Raw genomic sequence first — 17,911 nt, 5'->3', positions numbered from 1 at the left:
TACAGTGATGAAACGAGATAAATCAACAAACACCAGCAATAAGACCAGTTTGTACTTGAAACACAACATTTCCTGAATGTGCATGACAACATTGGTTCTGGCATCTCTTCTCCCCCCCCCCCCCCCTTGAATATGCGTGCAATGGTCATGCTGGTATTTGAACTGGGTAGGAAATTGAAAAATACAATGAAATGAGATATTTCCCTTGAACCCCGAGAAATCAGAATGGAAATGGGTGAACACATTTAAAACACTATTCTACATTTCATGTAGGAGTCCTGTCTCAGACATCAAATCTTTTTGGGGCTGGGAGGAGGCTAAATAGACTGTACCTTTAGCCCCTGAAGCAAAGCATCCTGGACACTGTTTTACTATCATGGGGAGAACAATACACCAGGTAACATGGAGCACTATCCATTGGGCAGTTGTCCCACACAAACCCTACTGAAATGTTTTTGTGCCAGTTAAAGTGTATCCCCATGAGTCAGATACGTCCATCTCCCAACCACTGTACTACCATACATGGTGCTCAGAATCTGTCATCTAAGTTGGGAATTTAATCTTGCCTTCCAGTAGAGCCATCTCTGGCTTGGGATATGGCCCTGGGAGGGGAACATGGGGCGACTGTGGAGGTTTTCAAAGTGCTGTGAGTGATCTGGAAGATGGGAGGGGGGGCAGGGAGGGGGATCATTCATGGGAGCTGCTTTGCTGTCTCTGCCTCTGTCTTTTATTCTTTGTGTGTGTCTGTGCAAGTAGCAACTGGAGAAAGAAGCTACTCAGAGTCTGAATTTCCAGAGTGGCCAGATGGGTCTTTTTGTTAGGAAGGAGATGAGAGGGAATATACCTGCTAAAACCTTCAATATCACTTTGAGCTTTTCTCCACCAGGCTGCTAATCTGTTGTTAATCCACTGTATCTTCTTTCAGTTTTGTCAGAGAAAGTGAAATTCGAACACAATACAAAAATGTTTCCTTTCCTTCTTTTCTGCTAAATAACCTCTAGGTGGCAGTGTGATATAGCAGAAATACACAAGTAAAAAAAGCAGTTCCTTTCGCTTTGACAATTAAAAAAAACCTGGGAAAGTGGCCTGAAAAAAAACAGAAGTGAAACTGGAGAATCAGGACATTGTCTAAAGAACACGTAAACAAATAAAAGAAAGAAAAAGAACCTGTAAACAATTGTGAGTAGGGAGTGATGAGTGCAAGATAAATGCCTCATCTAGAAAAGCCCTTTTCTCCAATTCACAGATTCTTGTGCACAGCAACAGGATACACACTGTTGTGTCTGCAGAGATCTCAAACATTCACCAGCCACATACATGGACTGCTTATTTTAATGTATATATTGAAATAAAAGCATTGAATCTTTTTTTTTATTTTCTTAATGACATTGTGAATGATTACTACGAATGAATATGGTTTTATGTCATTTTTTTCTCTCCCCATCGCTCTTTCATTGCAGTTTTACCCATTTTTCCCTTTTAAATAATTGCAATATATGTTTCCATTTTTTTTAAAAAAAAATCTCCAGCCATACAGATGGGTGGTGCTCAAGTGTGTATGATGATCCCAGAAAGTGGAGTAAGTTTAGAAGTAAACCAAAGGTATGAGAAACACTCTACTGTTATGAGAGTGATAAAGCATTAGGATTTGCATGGGTGTTGCTACCTACCCCATGGAATCCCACACTCAGTGGTCTGACCCCATCACAAATGGGTCACCTTCATGCCCTGGATAAGCTCATGGATGCTTCTCCCAGCACTAACAATCAGAAGACATGGTGAAACTATTTATGATTTCCTCCTTAACAGATTTGCTGTGGAAAGAAAAAAGATGGAAGAAGCAGTGGGACAACTTGGGAGGTTTACAAGTAGAAGACTACATTGTCTAGAAACAGAGACACAGACACATAAAAGTATGTGAGTGAGGCAGGGCAAATGCACAATAAAAACCTCTTTGTAAGACAGAAGCCTAATTTTCTGCATGATAATATTCACAATGTGAATTGCAGGATCTAATAATTAATCTCATAATTTTAAGATCATTTTTCTAGGTACCATCGCCATTGCAGGAAAGATACTACCAAAGAGAAGGCTTTTGCTAAATCCTTTGGTTATTTCCACACCACAGCACTGCTGAGGCATTGCTTTTCTGTGCTTAGATGTTGATCTGGTTGCCAGAGAGGAACACTACAATTACAGTTGTTGGTGTGACTTTACTCACAAGAATAACCAGATCATTACAACTTACAAGACTGATTATAGTTCTGTACACATCAGGCCACACAAGAAAGCCGTTTGAGCATGTATGTGAAAGGAACATTACTGAAGGTTGGAAGTTACCCTCTGTTAATGGAGGCTGAAGGTTGAACAGATGACTAAACAAATTATATTAGCTGTTAGTGCAAGCACACTTCCTGGAATTCTATAACCCATGGTATAAGATTGATAAATTAAAAGACAAGTTGAAAAAGCAGTTTGGTCAGAGAATCAAGTTTGGGGAACCAAATGATAGAAGTGGCCTGCTGTGTTCTGATCTGATCGGGTGCCTGTTAGACAAGCTGTAATAGCAGCAGCATTATTGGGTAGTTTCGCAGCTTTTGTGCAGTTTTCCCCATTCTAAAAGGTTGAAGAGCAGTAAGAGCTTTAAGATAAAATGTGTTGTTTGGGGGTTGGTTGGCCCCACCCACCACTGGAATATGCCCCCTAAGAGCTTCTCTGAAATGGAATTTGGTCTGGAGTGGAAATAAGTTCTGCACCCCCGTTGAAGATATTTACAGAGATTCAGGGTGCTTCCAGATGGAGGGCTTCTTGTGCTACTTATTAGAAGGCATTGGGCAGCAATTCCATCTTTTTTCCCTTAACAGATTTTCTATGGAAAGGAAAAATATGGAAGAAGTAGCAGGGATAAAAGTGGAAGAAGACGACGACATCTGGACCCTCCATAAAATTCAGTAAACGAGGCAGAGTGATGGTGCCATAGTAGCCTTGTTTAGAAGGATTCCCACTGTGTGAAACTGCCATGCTCAGCACCCGCTATCATTGTTATGCCTGACAGCATTGAATGCCAGATTGACTGCTGATGCAGTTTCTGTCATACATGTGTGAAGAAACAGATAAAGCTGAGGACAACGTTTAACTTATTTTATTTCAGTCACTGAGGAACTGAATGGGTTAACAGTAAAAATGTTTTCGTTTTGTTTTACTCAGGGCTTGTGCCTAAGGAAAGTTGCATTGGTGGCCAAGCAGGATAAAACACTTTGAAAACATTTTGAAAACTATATGGAATGTGCCCTGGGCCCCAACAGTTGTCAAAACTGTTATAAACCATTTTAAAGCAGTAGTGTAGATCCTGTCACTGTTACCACTCAGATGATCATTTTATTGCACACTCATTACTGCCCTCTCATGGTTTTTCGCACGTCTTTTGACAACGATGTCTGCTTCCTGTGTATCTCCCTCCTCTTCTGGTCTTTTTTCCACAACAAAATAGACCCCGGTAAATCCAACTTAGGGCATCATCAGATAAGTGTTTTATCGCACGCTCATTAATGCCCACTCACGGTTTTTCATGCATCCTTTTGATGATGACGTCCACCTCCCGCACGTCTTTAGCCCCTTCTGGTCTTTTTTATGCAACAATAGACCCCGGTAAATTGAAAAAAAATTTTTAAGTGAAACTTGCTGCCATTTCCTGCTGTGTGCAGGAAAAGCAGTGCAATAAAAATACCCACTGAATGGGCCACATGGTCGTTGCTGCTGCTGCTTCCTTCCCCTATGTGAAGAAATCACTATCGTGGGACCGCAGCAGGAGGCCATAGCGACGTTAGGGAAATGTGATTTTCCGCCTGTCTGATGACGTTCTAAGAGGTGAAAATGAAGCCAGGTTTCTGTCCTTATATATGGGAAGGTAGGATAGAAATTAGTACCATCTGATTGGAGAATAACTGAACGTTCTAAGGATGGCCACTGGAGACAGATCCAGGTGACCGCTGGATGTTATTTTCAAAAATAGTAAATCAATCATTGTGTGATACTTTATCCCATCATCCCTAGGTGTGACGTGAAAACTTTATAGCATCTAGGCAAGCCAGCCTGCCTGTACTCCATTTTAGTTGTGAGTGACCAATGCAGACATAAGGCTTCAAAACTACGCCAGATTTGCTTTTCTTTCCCCCTCCCCTCCCCTGCTTTGCTTTTCAACTTGATGAAAACATTATGGTGGATCCTAATAAAGATATTGCCATATTGTGGGTTTGGGGATTTTTTCTTATGGATCAATATGACCTTTGCATTTTGAGACATTCTAGCTATTTGTGCATGTACATGTACTTTTAATGAATGCTTGGGTGATGGGCACCACCAACATGTCACATGGAGGAGTGTGATGGCTTTGAGTTGTAAAAACAAGTGTGTATACACAATGGCCCCACATGGCACTCCAATATGTGGTCATTATAGATAACACATCAGCTTGACACATTTTGCATGGTGTTTTCAATATGTGTGTCTCCAGGTGGCTATGAAGCCATGATCCTGGTTGTACTCCTCTCAATCACAAGATTGTTTGCCATCTCCCACAAACCACCTTTCAGGCAGAACAACATCTTGGGCCACTGCTACCCTAGGCAAGCAGCCATGCCTAGGAAGTTTCCAGACAGGCAAGGAAGATTTATTTTCACAAAGGATGGAGTACTTTTGGTGAGGTTTTTTTTTAGAACATGAATTGCTTTTCCACAAGCTTTTCATCACAAATCTCTAGGTAGTGCTGTGCTATAACAGAATAGCATAAATACACAAGTAGAAACAGTGCTTTCAAAAATAATACCTCATTTTCCCCACTCTAAAAAAACTGGGAAAGTGATCTGAAAAATACAGAAGTGAAACTGGAGGATCATGATGTAATCTAAAGAACCCAAAAACAACCACGAATAAGAATCATGAGCGCAAAATAAATGCCTCATGTAGAAAAGCTCTAAATGAGGTTGTTAATCCACTGAATCTACTTTTGGTTTCATTGCAGAATTGAGATCCCAGCACTACACAAAGAGTGTTTCCTTTCCTGCTACATAACATCTATGTGGCACTATGGTATAGTAGAATAGCTCAAATACACAATTAAAAAAGGGGCATTCTTTCAATTATACTATTAAATACTGCACATTCCAAACTTTTCTACATACAGCATTATTGTTTACAGGTTCTTTCGATGACATTGTGACCCTTCAATTTTGTTTCTGTTTGTAAGCAGCACTTTCTGCAAATATTCTTTAAAGCAGTTATGTAGAAAAGTCCCTAGTTCCAGTCTTACAGATGGAGGTCAGAGTTTACATCCATTGTCCCTGCAGATTAACTATTCCAAATCCCCATTCTATGCTGCTTTTAGTTTCATTCAAAATGTAGACTGAATACTCCTTTAGACAGGTGCATTAATGATGCTTTATAATTTATAAATTTACTACTAATAATAATCACCATAATCAGATCATTGCAAAGGGCTGGGATGAAACTGGAAATCATAGGGAGGTTTACCTGTAATTGGGAGCTCTCTGAAAGTGCAGTGACCAACATCTGCTCTATAAATAGAATCAAAACATGCCTTATCTGGCAGTACAGGTGCAGTGACCAGGTGTAGTCAAAAGATTGATCAGTTGAACTGTGCCTCTGGCATGAACTAATTAGATATTTATCAGGTCTTGGCATTTTAATGGTTTTTAGATGTTTTTAATTGTTTTAACCCTTTATATGTTTTAATTTCTGTTGGAAAATGCCTTCAGTCTTTTTTAGAGAAAGGCTTCTAATAGATTTAATAAATAGGCAAAGGCCCCTGTGTGCCCCTCCCCACCCCCCCATACACTGGCAAAATAGTGAAAGGGACTTTTGAAGATTTCTGTATGGATTACAATAAGATTATATGTGAAGTGTTTTGAACATGCTAAATAAATTCTAACTGTTCTATTTCTAATCATCGTTATCCTCCAGAGGGGTTCTACTGTTAGTTTTACCCTACCCTGTGCCTGCTTACCCTACCCTGTACCTGTTTGCATTCTCTTCCCCTCCTTATTGTTTTACTATGATTTTATTAGATTGTAAGCCTATGCGGCAGGGTCTTGCTATTTACTGTTTTACTCTGTACAGCACCATGTACATTGATGGTGCTATATAAATAAATAAATAATAATAATAATAATAATAATAATAATAATTGTGGCACTTTAAAAACTGGCACGCTTATTGCCACCTACTCTTTTGTGAGCAAGAGCCCACTTTGCCAAATATGCCACAGGACTCTTAATTTTTTAGATTGATTTTTTTAAAGAAATAATCCACGTACAACATTCCAGAAGAGAAAAAAAAATGGTATTGAAAAAGAGAAAAATCCAATTGTTAATAAAACACTCACTTGCACGAAAATTAGCTCAAAGTTAAATACTCATGATTACAAGACTCATCATTATCATTATTATTTATGATGATAATTCTTATATCCTTTTGCGGAGCAGGAGCCGGTATTCTGTGGTTCACAAAACGAGCAAAGTCTCCTACTTGCTTCCAGCAAATGTCTAATTACTTCATCTCATTTATTACATTTCTATGCCACTGTTAGGGGTAAAAAACCCAACCGCTCTTTGGGGGGGTTTAGAAAGTTTAAAACCTTAAAAATAATAATCAAGGCGATGCAATGGATTCTGGTGGCTCAAATTTCGGTGGGGCTGTGATTCCATTCTGGGTCAGAACCAGCCAGAACTCCAAGGTGACGAACCTATTTTGAGAATGGGGTTCAGCACTTTGGACAGCTCCTTTAGGGTTCTGGCTGGTTCTGCCCGAAACCCAGAATGGAATCACAGCCCCACCGAAATCCGAGCCACCAGCTTTCACGGGGCTGATGGATGTTGCCTGTACGGTGTTCTCATGGGGCTAGATTGAGGTTTTGAATTGTCTTAATTTTGTAAACCGCCCAGAGAGCTTCGGCTATTGGACGGTATAGAAATGCAATCAATCAATCTAGATAACGGGCGGAACGACGTTTCTCCGACCAAGGGGGTGGTAGGAAGAGGTGCAGCAACACTCCAGGTCCGGGCCACGGCGCCGCCTCCGCCACGGCAGCCTCGTTGGAAGGAGAGAAAATGGCGGCGGCGGCGGCGCCCGAAGAGCAGCAGCGCCCGCTGCAGCCCGTTGTGGCTGGGTTGGCTGCTCCTTCCTCGTCTCAGGGCTTGGCTGGAGGCTCTGGGGCGAACCCGCTCTCGCGCAAACTCCGCAAAGTGCTGGAGACGCGGCTGGAGGCAGACAAGGTGAGCGAGGCAGGATGGCTGTCTGGCTGCCTTTTCTCCCTGCCAGGCGTACCGGGGGAGCTTTTGCGCCTCGCCCGTCTCCTTCGATGATTGGGGCCGAGGAATCCGGTCGAGCCATTTCCCTCTCTTCACGCAGCACCCCTTCCTTCCTCGGCAGGGAACGCTCCGATGCGACCGCCCGCAAGTTGGGAGGGCTGAGCATCTCCTACAACGTTTTCCCAAAGGGAAAGGTTCTCAAGTGGACGCTTTTGCATTACTTCTTCTACTGCTGTCGCATTTAGTTAGGGTGACCATATGAAAAAGAGGACAGGGCTCCTGTATCTTTAACAGTTGCATAGAAAAGGGAAATTCAGCGGGTGTCATTTGTATGCATAGAGCACCTGGTGAAATTTCCTCTTCATCACCACAGTTAAAGCTGCAGGAGCTATACTGAAGCTATACTGTGACCAGATTAAAAGAGGGCAGGGCACCTGCAGCTTTAACTGTTGTGATGAAGAGGGAATTTCACCAGGTTCTCCATATATACAAATGACACCTGCTGAAATTCCCTTTTCAATACAACTGTTAAAGATACAGGAGCCCTGTCCTCCTTTCCATGTGGTCAGCCTAATTTAGTACCCAAGGATCAGTGCCTGAACGCCTAACAGCCTGCTCTGCGCTGGCATCTAAACTGACCAGAGTTGCTTCCCTGAAATGTTTGTTAGGGAACGTTTAATTCCACAGAGGGCTGAAACTCAACCATATTCCGTAGTATTTATAGTGCCAGGGTGGTGGTGGGAATTTTGTGCACATGATCCAAACATAAATTAAGACATCACAAAAGTCTCTTTCAGAGACAAAATGGGGACGCTGATTTCAGAGGACGTTTCTGCTAAAATAGGAATGTAGTATATGTGCTGGACCTTTCTCACCATGGTTGGTTCTGCTTTACACTTGTTTACTGTTCTGATGAATGGTAGCGAATTGGCTCCATTGAGAAGCATTGCTTTTGAAGTGATGTCTGACTGGTGTTATAGCTGTGATGGTCATTCCTACATTCATGTCATTACTTGATGTTGCAGTCGTCCAGTGATAAACCTTCATGTGTGGACTATTCCAGAGCTTATGTGGTTTTTTTAAAAAAATATTAAAGAGCTAAGCCTTCTATTATATAGTGTAAGCAGGACCAGTACTCATATGAAAACAATAAGTTTAATTACCTGATTATTTGAATGAAAGGACTGTTGGCTTACTGTGTAACTGTAGCTAATGTATTCTTAAAAGTGGATGCAGACTATGCGTTGGATCTTGGTTATGTGCTATGGCAACAGTGAATGCTGGATCCATGCTTTTAATCATGCAGAAATAAATTAGATAGTTGGAGATGCTCAAATCCACCATCCAGACATAGCTAAAACTTCTTTGTACGATCTTTACCTCTGCAATCCCCGTCCTCCCACATTGCATTTCAGCAGGACGTGGTGCTCCATCACACCTACTTCCCCCCCTGCTTTGAGTCCGCGATTTCCCCCTCCATTTTCTTAGTGAGTCGAGCGCTGGGCAGTTTCACATCTGTGCATTGTTGTGCTACCCTATTTCTTCAATTCTAAGACTCACTTTTTTCCCCATATAAACATCTCTAAAAATGGGGTGCGTCTTAGAATCGCGGGTGTGTCTTAGGTTTTTTTTTTCTGTTTGTGGTACTGAAATTAGTGTGTGTCTTACAATCGAAGAATTACGGTATTTCAGCTCATTATCTTTTCACCTTTATTGCTACTATACCGGCAAAATCTCCCACCTTGCCCCCTACGTTCTCCTCCCCCCTGCAGTTAATTTTTAAATATGTTTTTTAAATATATTTAAACTCAGCCTGAAAACAGCACAATTACGGTAAAACAACACACTATGCTTCCCCCTAAGATCATATTAAACAATTAAAGTGAAGAGAAAGTATTGCAATTAGTTTTTGGAGAAGTTCATGGTCAATATTGGTAAGGCGAAGGGAAGCCAGCATTGTTCTGGTTAGGAAACCTAGATGCGCCTACTCGGGAGTAAGAACCATAGAGTTGAATGGGACCAAGTCCCAGGCATGGATGGCGGCACCCTTGCTCGCCTTCCCCGCGGGGTGTTTGGGTGCTCTCTGTCCTGCCCCCTTCACGGTTGAGCAGCTGAGTGGAGAACCACCCTCTCTCCTCTTTTGTCAGCGAGACCGCCCTTCAACACACACGGTGCCAACAAAAAACGGGATGGTCCAATATAGCACAAGGACAGCAATACACGGGAGGGAGGAGCGGATTTATTGTGCACAGAGGGGGAAAAGTCAGACTTTCCCTGCTCCAGAATAAGATGGGAAAAGGAGGGGAAGAGGCGAGGCGAGCACAGGACAAGGACAATGTCATGTGAGTACTGTGCTGCAAAAACACATACCAGGCATGGCAAGAGTGCGATAAATCACTGGTGTGATGGAGCTCAGGTGTTTTTGCCCATCTAGTTGAAGTGTTGGGGAGAAGTAAGGATGGAGGCTGGGGATAGCTCATATCCCTGCTTCCCCATTCCCTTCTTTCCCCTTCCTGCATGGGAATACCTTCTTTCTGTCTTCTCCAAGGTTTCCTTTACAACCTTGGAGAGGCAGTTGTCACGGTTCTCTCTGCGTTGACTATAAGGAGGAGGGGATGGAGAGTTCAAACTTCTGGGTCCAATGTCAGAGCGCTGACTTGGATCCAAGAATCCAAAGTACCTGTAACCCCTCCCCCCAGTTGCTATCTAGGGGCCATAGGATTGCTCTCCCTGACACCTTTCTCAGATAAAGAGTCAAGGCGACTTACAGTAAAATTAAAACATACAAAATTTAAAACAACTACAACAATTATCCGTTAAAATACAACCGCTCTCTAAAACAATTAAAACATCAGTGATTACCCTAAACTATTCAACTGATGAATTAAACAACTCATCAAATGCCTGGGAACAGAAAAAAGTCTTCATATGATGATGAAAATCTTTATATATTGCCTTTTTTCTTTTATATTTTTTTTAATGAAAAAGCCATTAAGGTGTTGATAAATACTAGATCATAGATCTACTATTTTATGGCACCACAGTGATGGATCCAAGGCACAGATCTTCTCTTGGAACCTCATTGCTTTTATATAGTACAAAAAGTTGCATTTGGTGTCTCAAATGCACCATCAGACCACAGCTTATATCTATAACCAATAGTGGACAGAAGATAGAATGGGATAGATTTGTAGATCTCATTGGAGTAGTCTGTAAGGATTTCTTACTGAATTATTTAACAGTGGACCATACTACTATCAATGGACTACACTATAAAAAAAATAACTGAACCAGTGTTTTACGCTGGAAAATGTGGGTCTAAGGCACAAAGATTACTGCAGACGCTGACTGCAGCCAGAAAATCAGAAGACGTTTACTTCTTGGGAGGAGATCAGTGACAAATCTTGATAAAATAGTTAAGAGCAGAGACACCACACTGACAACAAAGGTCTGCATAGTCTATGGCTGCGAGAGCTGGACCATAAGGAAAGCTGAGCGAAGGAAGATAGATGCTTTTGAACTGTGGTGTTGGAGGAAAATTCTGAGAGTGCCTTGGACTGCAAGAAGATCAAACCAGTCCATACTCCAGGAAATAAAGCCAGACTGTTCATTTGAGGGAATGATACTAAAGGCAAAGCTAAAGTACTTTGGCCAAATAATGAGAAGACAGGACACTCTGGAGAAGATGCTGATGCTAGGGAAAGTGGAAGGCGAAAGGAAGAGGGGCCGACCAAGGGCAAGGTGGATGGATGATATTCTGGAGGTGACAGACTTGACCTTGGGGGAGCTAGGGGTGGCGATGGCCGACAGAAAGCTCTGGCGTGGGCTGGTCCATGAAGTCACAAAGAGTCGGAAGTGACTGAACGAATAAACAACAACAACAAAAAGGCACAAATTCTTATGGATACTCATAGTTTTACATAGACACACCTCATATCCATCATCAAATCGCAGCCCACAGCCATGGCTCAATGTGAAAAGTTTCATGATGGTTCTGCAGCACAAAAAGTGTGCATCTGAGGCACAGTTCCTCATTATTTATACACATGGGCTGCAAAATTCCAATGACTAATCACAAGATCCTTCCATATGCACATACTGCATCAAGAATGATGGATCCTGTTCTTGATAATTCTGCAGGGATGCAAAAATGTGGATCTGAGTCATGGATCTTCATGGAGTCTTTTACAGGCATGTTATAAATTTTACAGGCATGTTATAAAATCCACTTGCATCCAACATGTAGACTGCACCATACAACTCAGATCCAGAGCTTTAAGACCTTGCCGCCATGTTACAAAAAGATGCATCTGTGGCACGGCTCCTCATGACTGATCTGTGCAGGCCACAAAAATCCATTGTCTTTCTACTCAGAAGTCACATTTATGCTCATGGACTGTACTGTAAAAATCAGAGATGTAGCACTTAGCGGTGGTGCAAAACTGTAGGTTTGAAGCATGAACACATTGCTTTTACAGACAGACCACAAAAAACCACCATCTAATTGTAGCTTACATCTGTGTGATAAAGTGCACTGTACAAATCATGGATCTAGTTCTTGACCTGTTGATTTTTACAGTGGGCACAGAGCTATGATTAGACAGTGAATTTGAGATGCCGCCAAGTAAAACCTCATGGCTCCATAGTATTGTTGTGAAATGCTGGTTCCATGTCTTATGGTGTAGTGTAGTCTGTAGTCTTTAAGGAATGGATGTGATTTGATGGTGAAGTACTGTGTCTTGTATGTAAAGATCGCAAGGGATGATGGGAGTTTACGTCAAAACATCTGGAGAATGCCAGGATGGGGAAGGTTAGTTTAGGCTGTACTTAAAAGTAATTAGATGACTGCGTTCACTAAGGCATAATTCTTTTGAGTATATACACTGAATATTCAATCTATATTTTTGCTATGGTTTAGTCCCATTAAATGTGAATGTATCTGAAGATGTGTGCTTTTTTAAAACACACATTTTGTGTGTGAACTATCAACATGGTCTCTGTATTAATTTTTATTGTATTTTATTATATTTTTATAGGAAATGTTAGAAGCACTCAAGGCTCTTTCAGCCTTTTTTGTAGAAAATAGTTTGCGTACCAGAAGAAATTTGCGGGGGGATATTGAACATCGCAGTTTATCCATAAATGAAGAATTTGTCTACATCTTCAAGCAAGTGAAAGAGGTATGGTATTTTAACTAATTAACTCTAAATATCAACCTTGAAGTTGATAATAAAACAATAGTTCTCAAGTTAAATCTACCCTATGCTGGCTATAATTCATACGTTTGTACAATCTGTTATTTTTATTATTTAGTAGGTATGCTAATTATATATATTGTTTTTCGAAATATATTGTTGGGGAAGTTGATACTTTCATGACCTTAGTTAATGGAATTAACATCTATTATATTTTTAATGAAATCATACAGAACTTGGTAGACACACTAATGCGTATAATAAAAAAGACAAAATAATAAAGAGCTGTTTTTAAAAAATGTATAGAAATGAGAATTTCACCTCTGCTTTTACATTACAATTTCTACCAGAGATGGTAGAAAGAAGTTTAGAAATACCAGCAGAAATATTAAAATACTACTACTAATACTGTTAATACACAGGCACAATCTGCCAACAGCGAGAAATCATGTTTACTCAGAAGCAAGTCATTATGTTCAGTGGGGGTTACTCCCTGGTAAGTGTGTTTAGAACTGTGGTGAGAATTATTTTACGCTTCAGATGTATGCATTTGAACGAATGTTTACTTGGAAGTTATTGATTTTTGTGAGACAAGCAGTATAATTCTATCCATGTTCACTAGATAGTAAGCCCCCATTGAGTTCAGTGATATTTACTCCCAGTGTAGGGATTGTAGCCCTAAAGTTCATACAGCACATAGTTAAATTATGGAAGTCACTACCACAAGATGTAGTGATGGCCACCTATTTGGTTGGCTTTAAAAGGGGGTTGGATAAATTCCTGGAGGAGAAGGCCAGCAATGACTACTAGGCCTGATGGTTATGCCAGTAATAAAGGCAGCAAGCCTATATGCACCACTTGCTGGGGAACATGGGTAGGAGGGTGCTGTTGCACCATGTCCTGCTTTGTTGGTCCCTGGTCGACAGCTGGTTGGCCACAGTGTGAACAGAGTGCTGGACTAGATGGACCCTTGGTCTGATCAACATCGCATTTCTTATGTTCTTATGATTTCAACAGAAATAGTGAAGTTTGTACTTAAATTTCTTGTGAAATAAATTGATTTAAAAATGCTTAACTTTGCCTTGATGTTGCCCTTAGAATTTACATAGTTCTTTTCCTCCTCAAATGTTTCCCTGAGTAATTCTTACCCCATAACGTAAAGTAGGCCAGAAGAATTCTTATCTCAGTGTATATTGCAGGTGAGGATAGGTGGGTAGCTGAGAAACAGTGTAAGTCTTGCCTAAGGCTACGCAGTGAATTCGTGGCCGAGCTAAAGATTTGAACTGGTGAATTTCCAACTCAGCGCTTAGCATTTATAACTGATGCACTACACCAGCTTTGCAAATTATACACCTTTAAAAATGCACACTTGAGATTAAAACTCAACCCACTGTGATCCCAGGTTGTGATAGAAAGCCATGGACTGTTATGTATGAGCCAGTTATAATTTGCAATGCAAACTTTCTGGGCTGCTGCTCTGTGAACTGACCTACATGCCTCTAAGGCAAATGATTGGATGACAACTTCCTTGCTTATAGAATCATAGAATAGTAGAGTTGGAAGGTGCCTATAAGGCCATCGAGTCCAACCCCCTGCTGAATGCAGCAATCCACCTTAAAGCATACCTAACAGATGGTTGTCCAGCTGCCTCTTAAAGGCCTCTAGTGTGGGAGAGTCCGCAACCTCCCTAGGTAACTGGTAGAGCTGCCTTCTGCTCTACTTCTCAAATATGGAGAGAGGAGGAAGATGCTCCGGAAATTGATTTGGGGAATTGGATTGGACTTCGTTGTGGTTAATATGTCCATATTCTAAAACCGGAATACAACCCATGCTGGCAACTTTAGGATCTAGAAGGCTGCATGGAAAAAGAAAAGAAAAGAATTGCCACATATCCTCCTCCTATCCAGAGGTACCTCCCTCAGTGCCAACTCTTTACCCATTCATCACCCTCACTGAATGGCCTTGCGAAATCTCTATGAAATGCTCTAGGTCTCCATTTGTAACCACAGGTTCCCTAAGCCTGCGCTGTTCGTACATCAAGTTGTTGAAGGGCCGCTGCATCAAGATAAATGTGTGAAGGAAAGTGGTTATTTCAGTTCCACATCTGAATTTCTCCAGCGCTTGTTGCAGGGAAAAAAGGATGCTGGATGTCATGCCTCCTTCTACTTCCTTCAAGGCTGGAAAAGCCAAATGTGGAGCTTCAAGGAGATAAACCTTTGGATATTTTTGGAAATAAGTGTACTATATAAGTGGCAAATATATGGGTAGTTCTAGTGTTTCAGAAGATAGGAGAAATGTGGAAAAACCAACGCTTATATGTGTGCTAGTATTTCACGCTACTTATTCTAGTGTCTGTTTCTGTGTGTTTCAGGAACTTGAAAACATAAACGAAGATGTGCAGTTTATGAGTAATTGCTGCCAGGACATGACTAATCACTTGAAGGTACTGAAAAAGGTGTCTGTTGGGGTGGGATGTTTGCACCTTGGAAATTATATTTTTCTAACACAACCCCTCCTCCCCCCAATACATTACAACTTCATTGGCTGCCAGTCCAGGTCCGGTCCCAATTCATAGTGCTGGTATTGACATTCAAAGCCCTAAACGGTTTAGGGCCAGGTTATTTGAAGGAACTCCTCCTCCCATATGTGCCTGCCTGGACCTTAAGATCATCCTCAGGGGTCCTTCTCCGTGAGCCCCTGCCAAAGGAAGTGAGGCAGGTGGCTACTAGGAGGAGGGCTTTCTCTGCTGTGGCACCCCGGTTGTGGAATGAGCTCCCCAGAGAGGTTCGCTTGGCGCCTTCATTGTTTTCTTTCCGTCGCCAGCTGAAGATCTTTTTATTTTCTCAGTATTTTAACATCTAATTTAACTTAAATTTAAACTTTGCTGTTTTAATCTCATATTTTAACCTATATCAATTTTTGCTGTGTGGTTTTATCCTGGTTGTGCTTTTTATATTGTATTTTGTATTTGTATTTTAAATTGTTGGTTGTTTTTATGCTCTTCATGGTTTTAATTTTTGTGAACTGCCCAGAGAGCTTCGGCTATTGGGCAGTATAAAAATGTAATAAATAAATAAATAAATAAAATTACTTTAAAGAGGACCTCTGATGCTAGCCTGAAGACTGTTTATAGGCACTGGAATTCTAATGCGCTAAAAGATTTCTCCTGCATGGAAGGAGCACCCCATTAATTTATATGGAGGAAGCAGATCTATGTTTGCATACCTTTAGTGTCCAGAGAGTTGAAATTAATAGGGCATTCCATATATACAAGAGTTGCTTGTGCTCATCAGAGTACATGTGTGGCTCTGAGTTGGGGTATCTGTCTACAAATCATCCCGGTAATTGAAAAATGTTTTTAAAGCTAATTACTTTAATGAATCATTATGGCCGGTTTGATGGAATGGTTATATTTTATATTTTTATCCTGGCCTTCCTTTAAGGAGCTCAGGATGGTGTACGTGGGTTCCCCTGCCCCCCTTTTATTCTCACGCCATCCCTGTGAGATAGGTTAGGTAGGAGTTGGTGGTTGACCTTAGGTCACATAGTGAGCTTCATAATTGAGTGGGGATTTGAACCTGATCATATATAAGCAGTATATAAATGTAGTAAGTCAACACACTGGATCCTGCATTTCTGCCTGGCAGTGGAAAAGGCCATGTAGAATTGTTTATTTCTGTAACAGAACAGCCTTCCTGCCTATCCTCTACTATGTTTAAGTAACTGGGTTGAAATGAAAACAGTAAAAATATACCTTGAGTCCTTAATGGTGTTTAGTTTTCATTATTCTGGTCTGTATTCCAGGCAACCAAGGAGCAAACCCAGGATTTAATTGTAAAGACAACTAAGCTTCAAGCAGAGAAGTATGTATTTTCTTTTTTGTTTGTTTCATACTGAGCCCATTTGCACATAACTGTTGAGTCCTGCATGCGAACCACCTCTGCTTTGCATAATCAACCTCCGATCAGCCTGATTATGGGTAGTTGTGCGGTGAGAGGACCCTGGTACTATGGCCCTATTCAGAAGACACCTTAACCTATGGTGGTTAAGGCTTTTTTGTTAACAAAAAAGTCTTAACCACCTTGGTTTAAGATTTCTTCTGAACAGGGCCTATGAGTTGTTCATGGGTTAAACAACCTAAAGTTAACCAAAGAACTAATTGTAGTTAACTCTTGATTTGCCACCATTACATGTGAACTGAATCTATATCTCAAATGAGATCGCCTTTGTAGATTCTGTACTTTTACACTGAATAATAAATATCACTGTCGAGCTGCTTCATATGGCCATTTTTTATGAAGGTGTTCCTTGGATAATAATTACCGTGGGATATGCAACACCAATCTTTGCTGCTGCTTTCCCTCACTGGCTTGTGCAGCCTTGCCTGCTCTTCCCCACTGCCTTATCTCAAACAATGCTGCTGCCTCCTCCTCCTCTTGGTTCACAGACATTTCTCTGGGCTGAGGAAGAAAGAGTATTGAACGTGGGGCTGCCAAATCTCACCCGATTGACTTCCACATGAGGCCATAACAACTGAACCCCCTGTAATCTGACGCAAATGCCAAACATTATTTTTTTTGCTCCCAAAATGAGCTGAGTGGAATCGTAATAGGGCACTATGTAAGTTAAATATGACAGGGCACATTGTGCATTTTGAACAGAGTGTAAACTGCAAAACCTGTGAAATAAATTAGAGTTACCATAAAATGACACCAAACTTTTTTTTATTGCAGCCAGAGGTTAGAACTGAAAGCACAAATAGCAGATGCTTTTATAGCAGAATTCCAGCTTTCTCCAGAAGAGATGGATGTTCTTCGCAGCACAAGAGATGGGCCTGTTACAGAGGTGAGTGTCCCGCGCATGCACAGAATAACTTTCTAGCGTATTTGATAGAGCCTTTCTTTTCTGACTGTCACTATCCTTTCATACGGTATGTTTCCTATAGCAAGGCTTCCCAAAGTGGGTACATATTGATGGATTTTCTGGCACCTGGCCATTTGCACAGCATCTGTCTGGAAGTGCATGGATAAGGGAGGACTCAAGGATCTTCAGATGGGAGACAAGAGAGAGGAGGAGGCCCTGATTCCATTCTACACATTCCCGAGTTTCCAGCAAGTCCTTTTAAGGGAGTTCTAGCCTCTCCCCTCTTTTGCAGCTTCCATTCGCAGTAACTGGGCCTGCGACAAGTGTGGAAGGAGCTTACATCTCTCTTAAAAGGATTTGCTAGAGACTCAGAGAAATGAGGAATGGAAGCAGGGCACCCTCAAGTGTCAGTCAAACACTAAAACCCTGGGAATCACTTTGCTAAGGGGCTGGTCTGCCCTTTCCCCCCAACCTATCAATGGCTGTCAAATCAGCCTATGTGCAGTTCCATCCTGTCAATTACCTTGT

The 17,911-nt window shown here is 41.3% G+C and overlaps 1 protein-coding gene across 1 annotated transcript in view; it reads left to right on the top strand.

The window, feature by feature from the left end:
* The first annotated feature begins 7,140 nt into the window (after nt 1-7,140).
* Nucleotides 7,141-17,911, top strand: part of COG6 (component of oligomeric golgi complex 6) — a 34,540-nt gene continuing 23,769 nt past the window's right edge. The window contains exons 1-5 of the mRNA XM_063125241.1: nt 7,141-7,289; nt 12,362-12,505; nt 14,892-14,963; nt 16,325-16,383; nt 17,254-17,365. Coding sequence (XP_062981311.1) covers nt 12,365-12,505; nt 14,892-14,963; nt 16,325-16,383; nt 17,254-17,365 — 384 coding nt within the window. The 5' untranslated portion in view covers nt 7,141-7,289; nt 12,362-12,364. The remainder of the gene's footprint in view (nt 7,290-12,361; nt 12,506-14,891; nt 14,964-16,324; nt 16,384-17,253; nt 17,366-17,911) is intronic.

The sequence above is a fragment of the Elgaria multicarinata genome, chromosome 4, assembly GCF_023053635.1.
Source record: "Elgaria multicarinata webbii isolate HBS135686 ecotype San Diego chromosome 4, rElgMul1.1.pri, whole genome shotgun sequence".
Classification (NCBI taxonomy): Eukaryota; Metazoa; Chordata; class Lepidosauria; order Squamata; family Anguidae; genus Elgaria; species Elgaria multicarinata.
The sequence above is the reverse complement of the archived record's forward strand: the minus strand, read 5'-3'. Positions and strand labels throughout refer to the sequence as shown.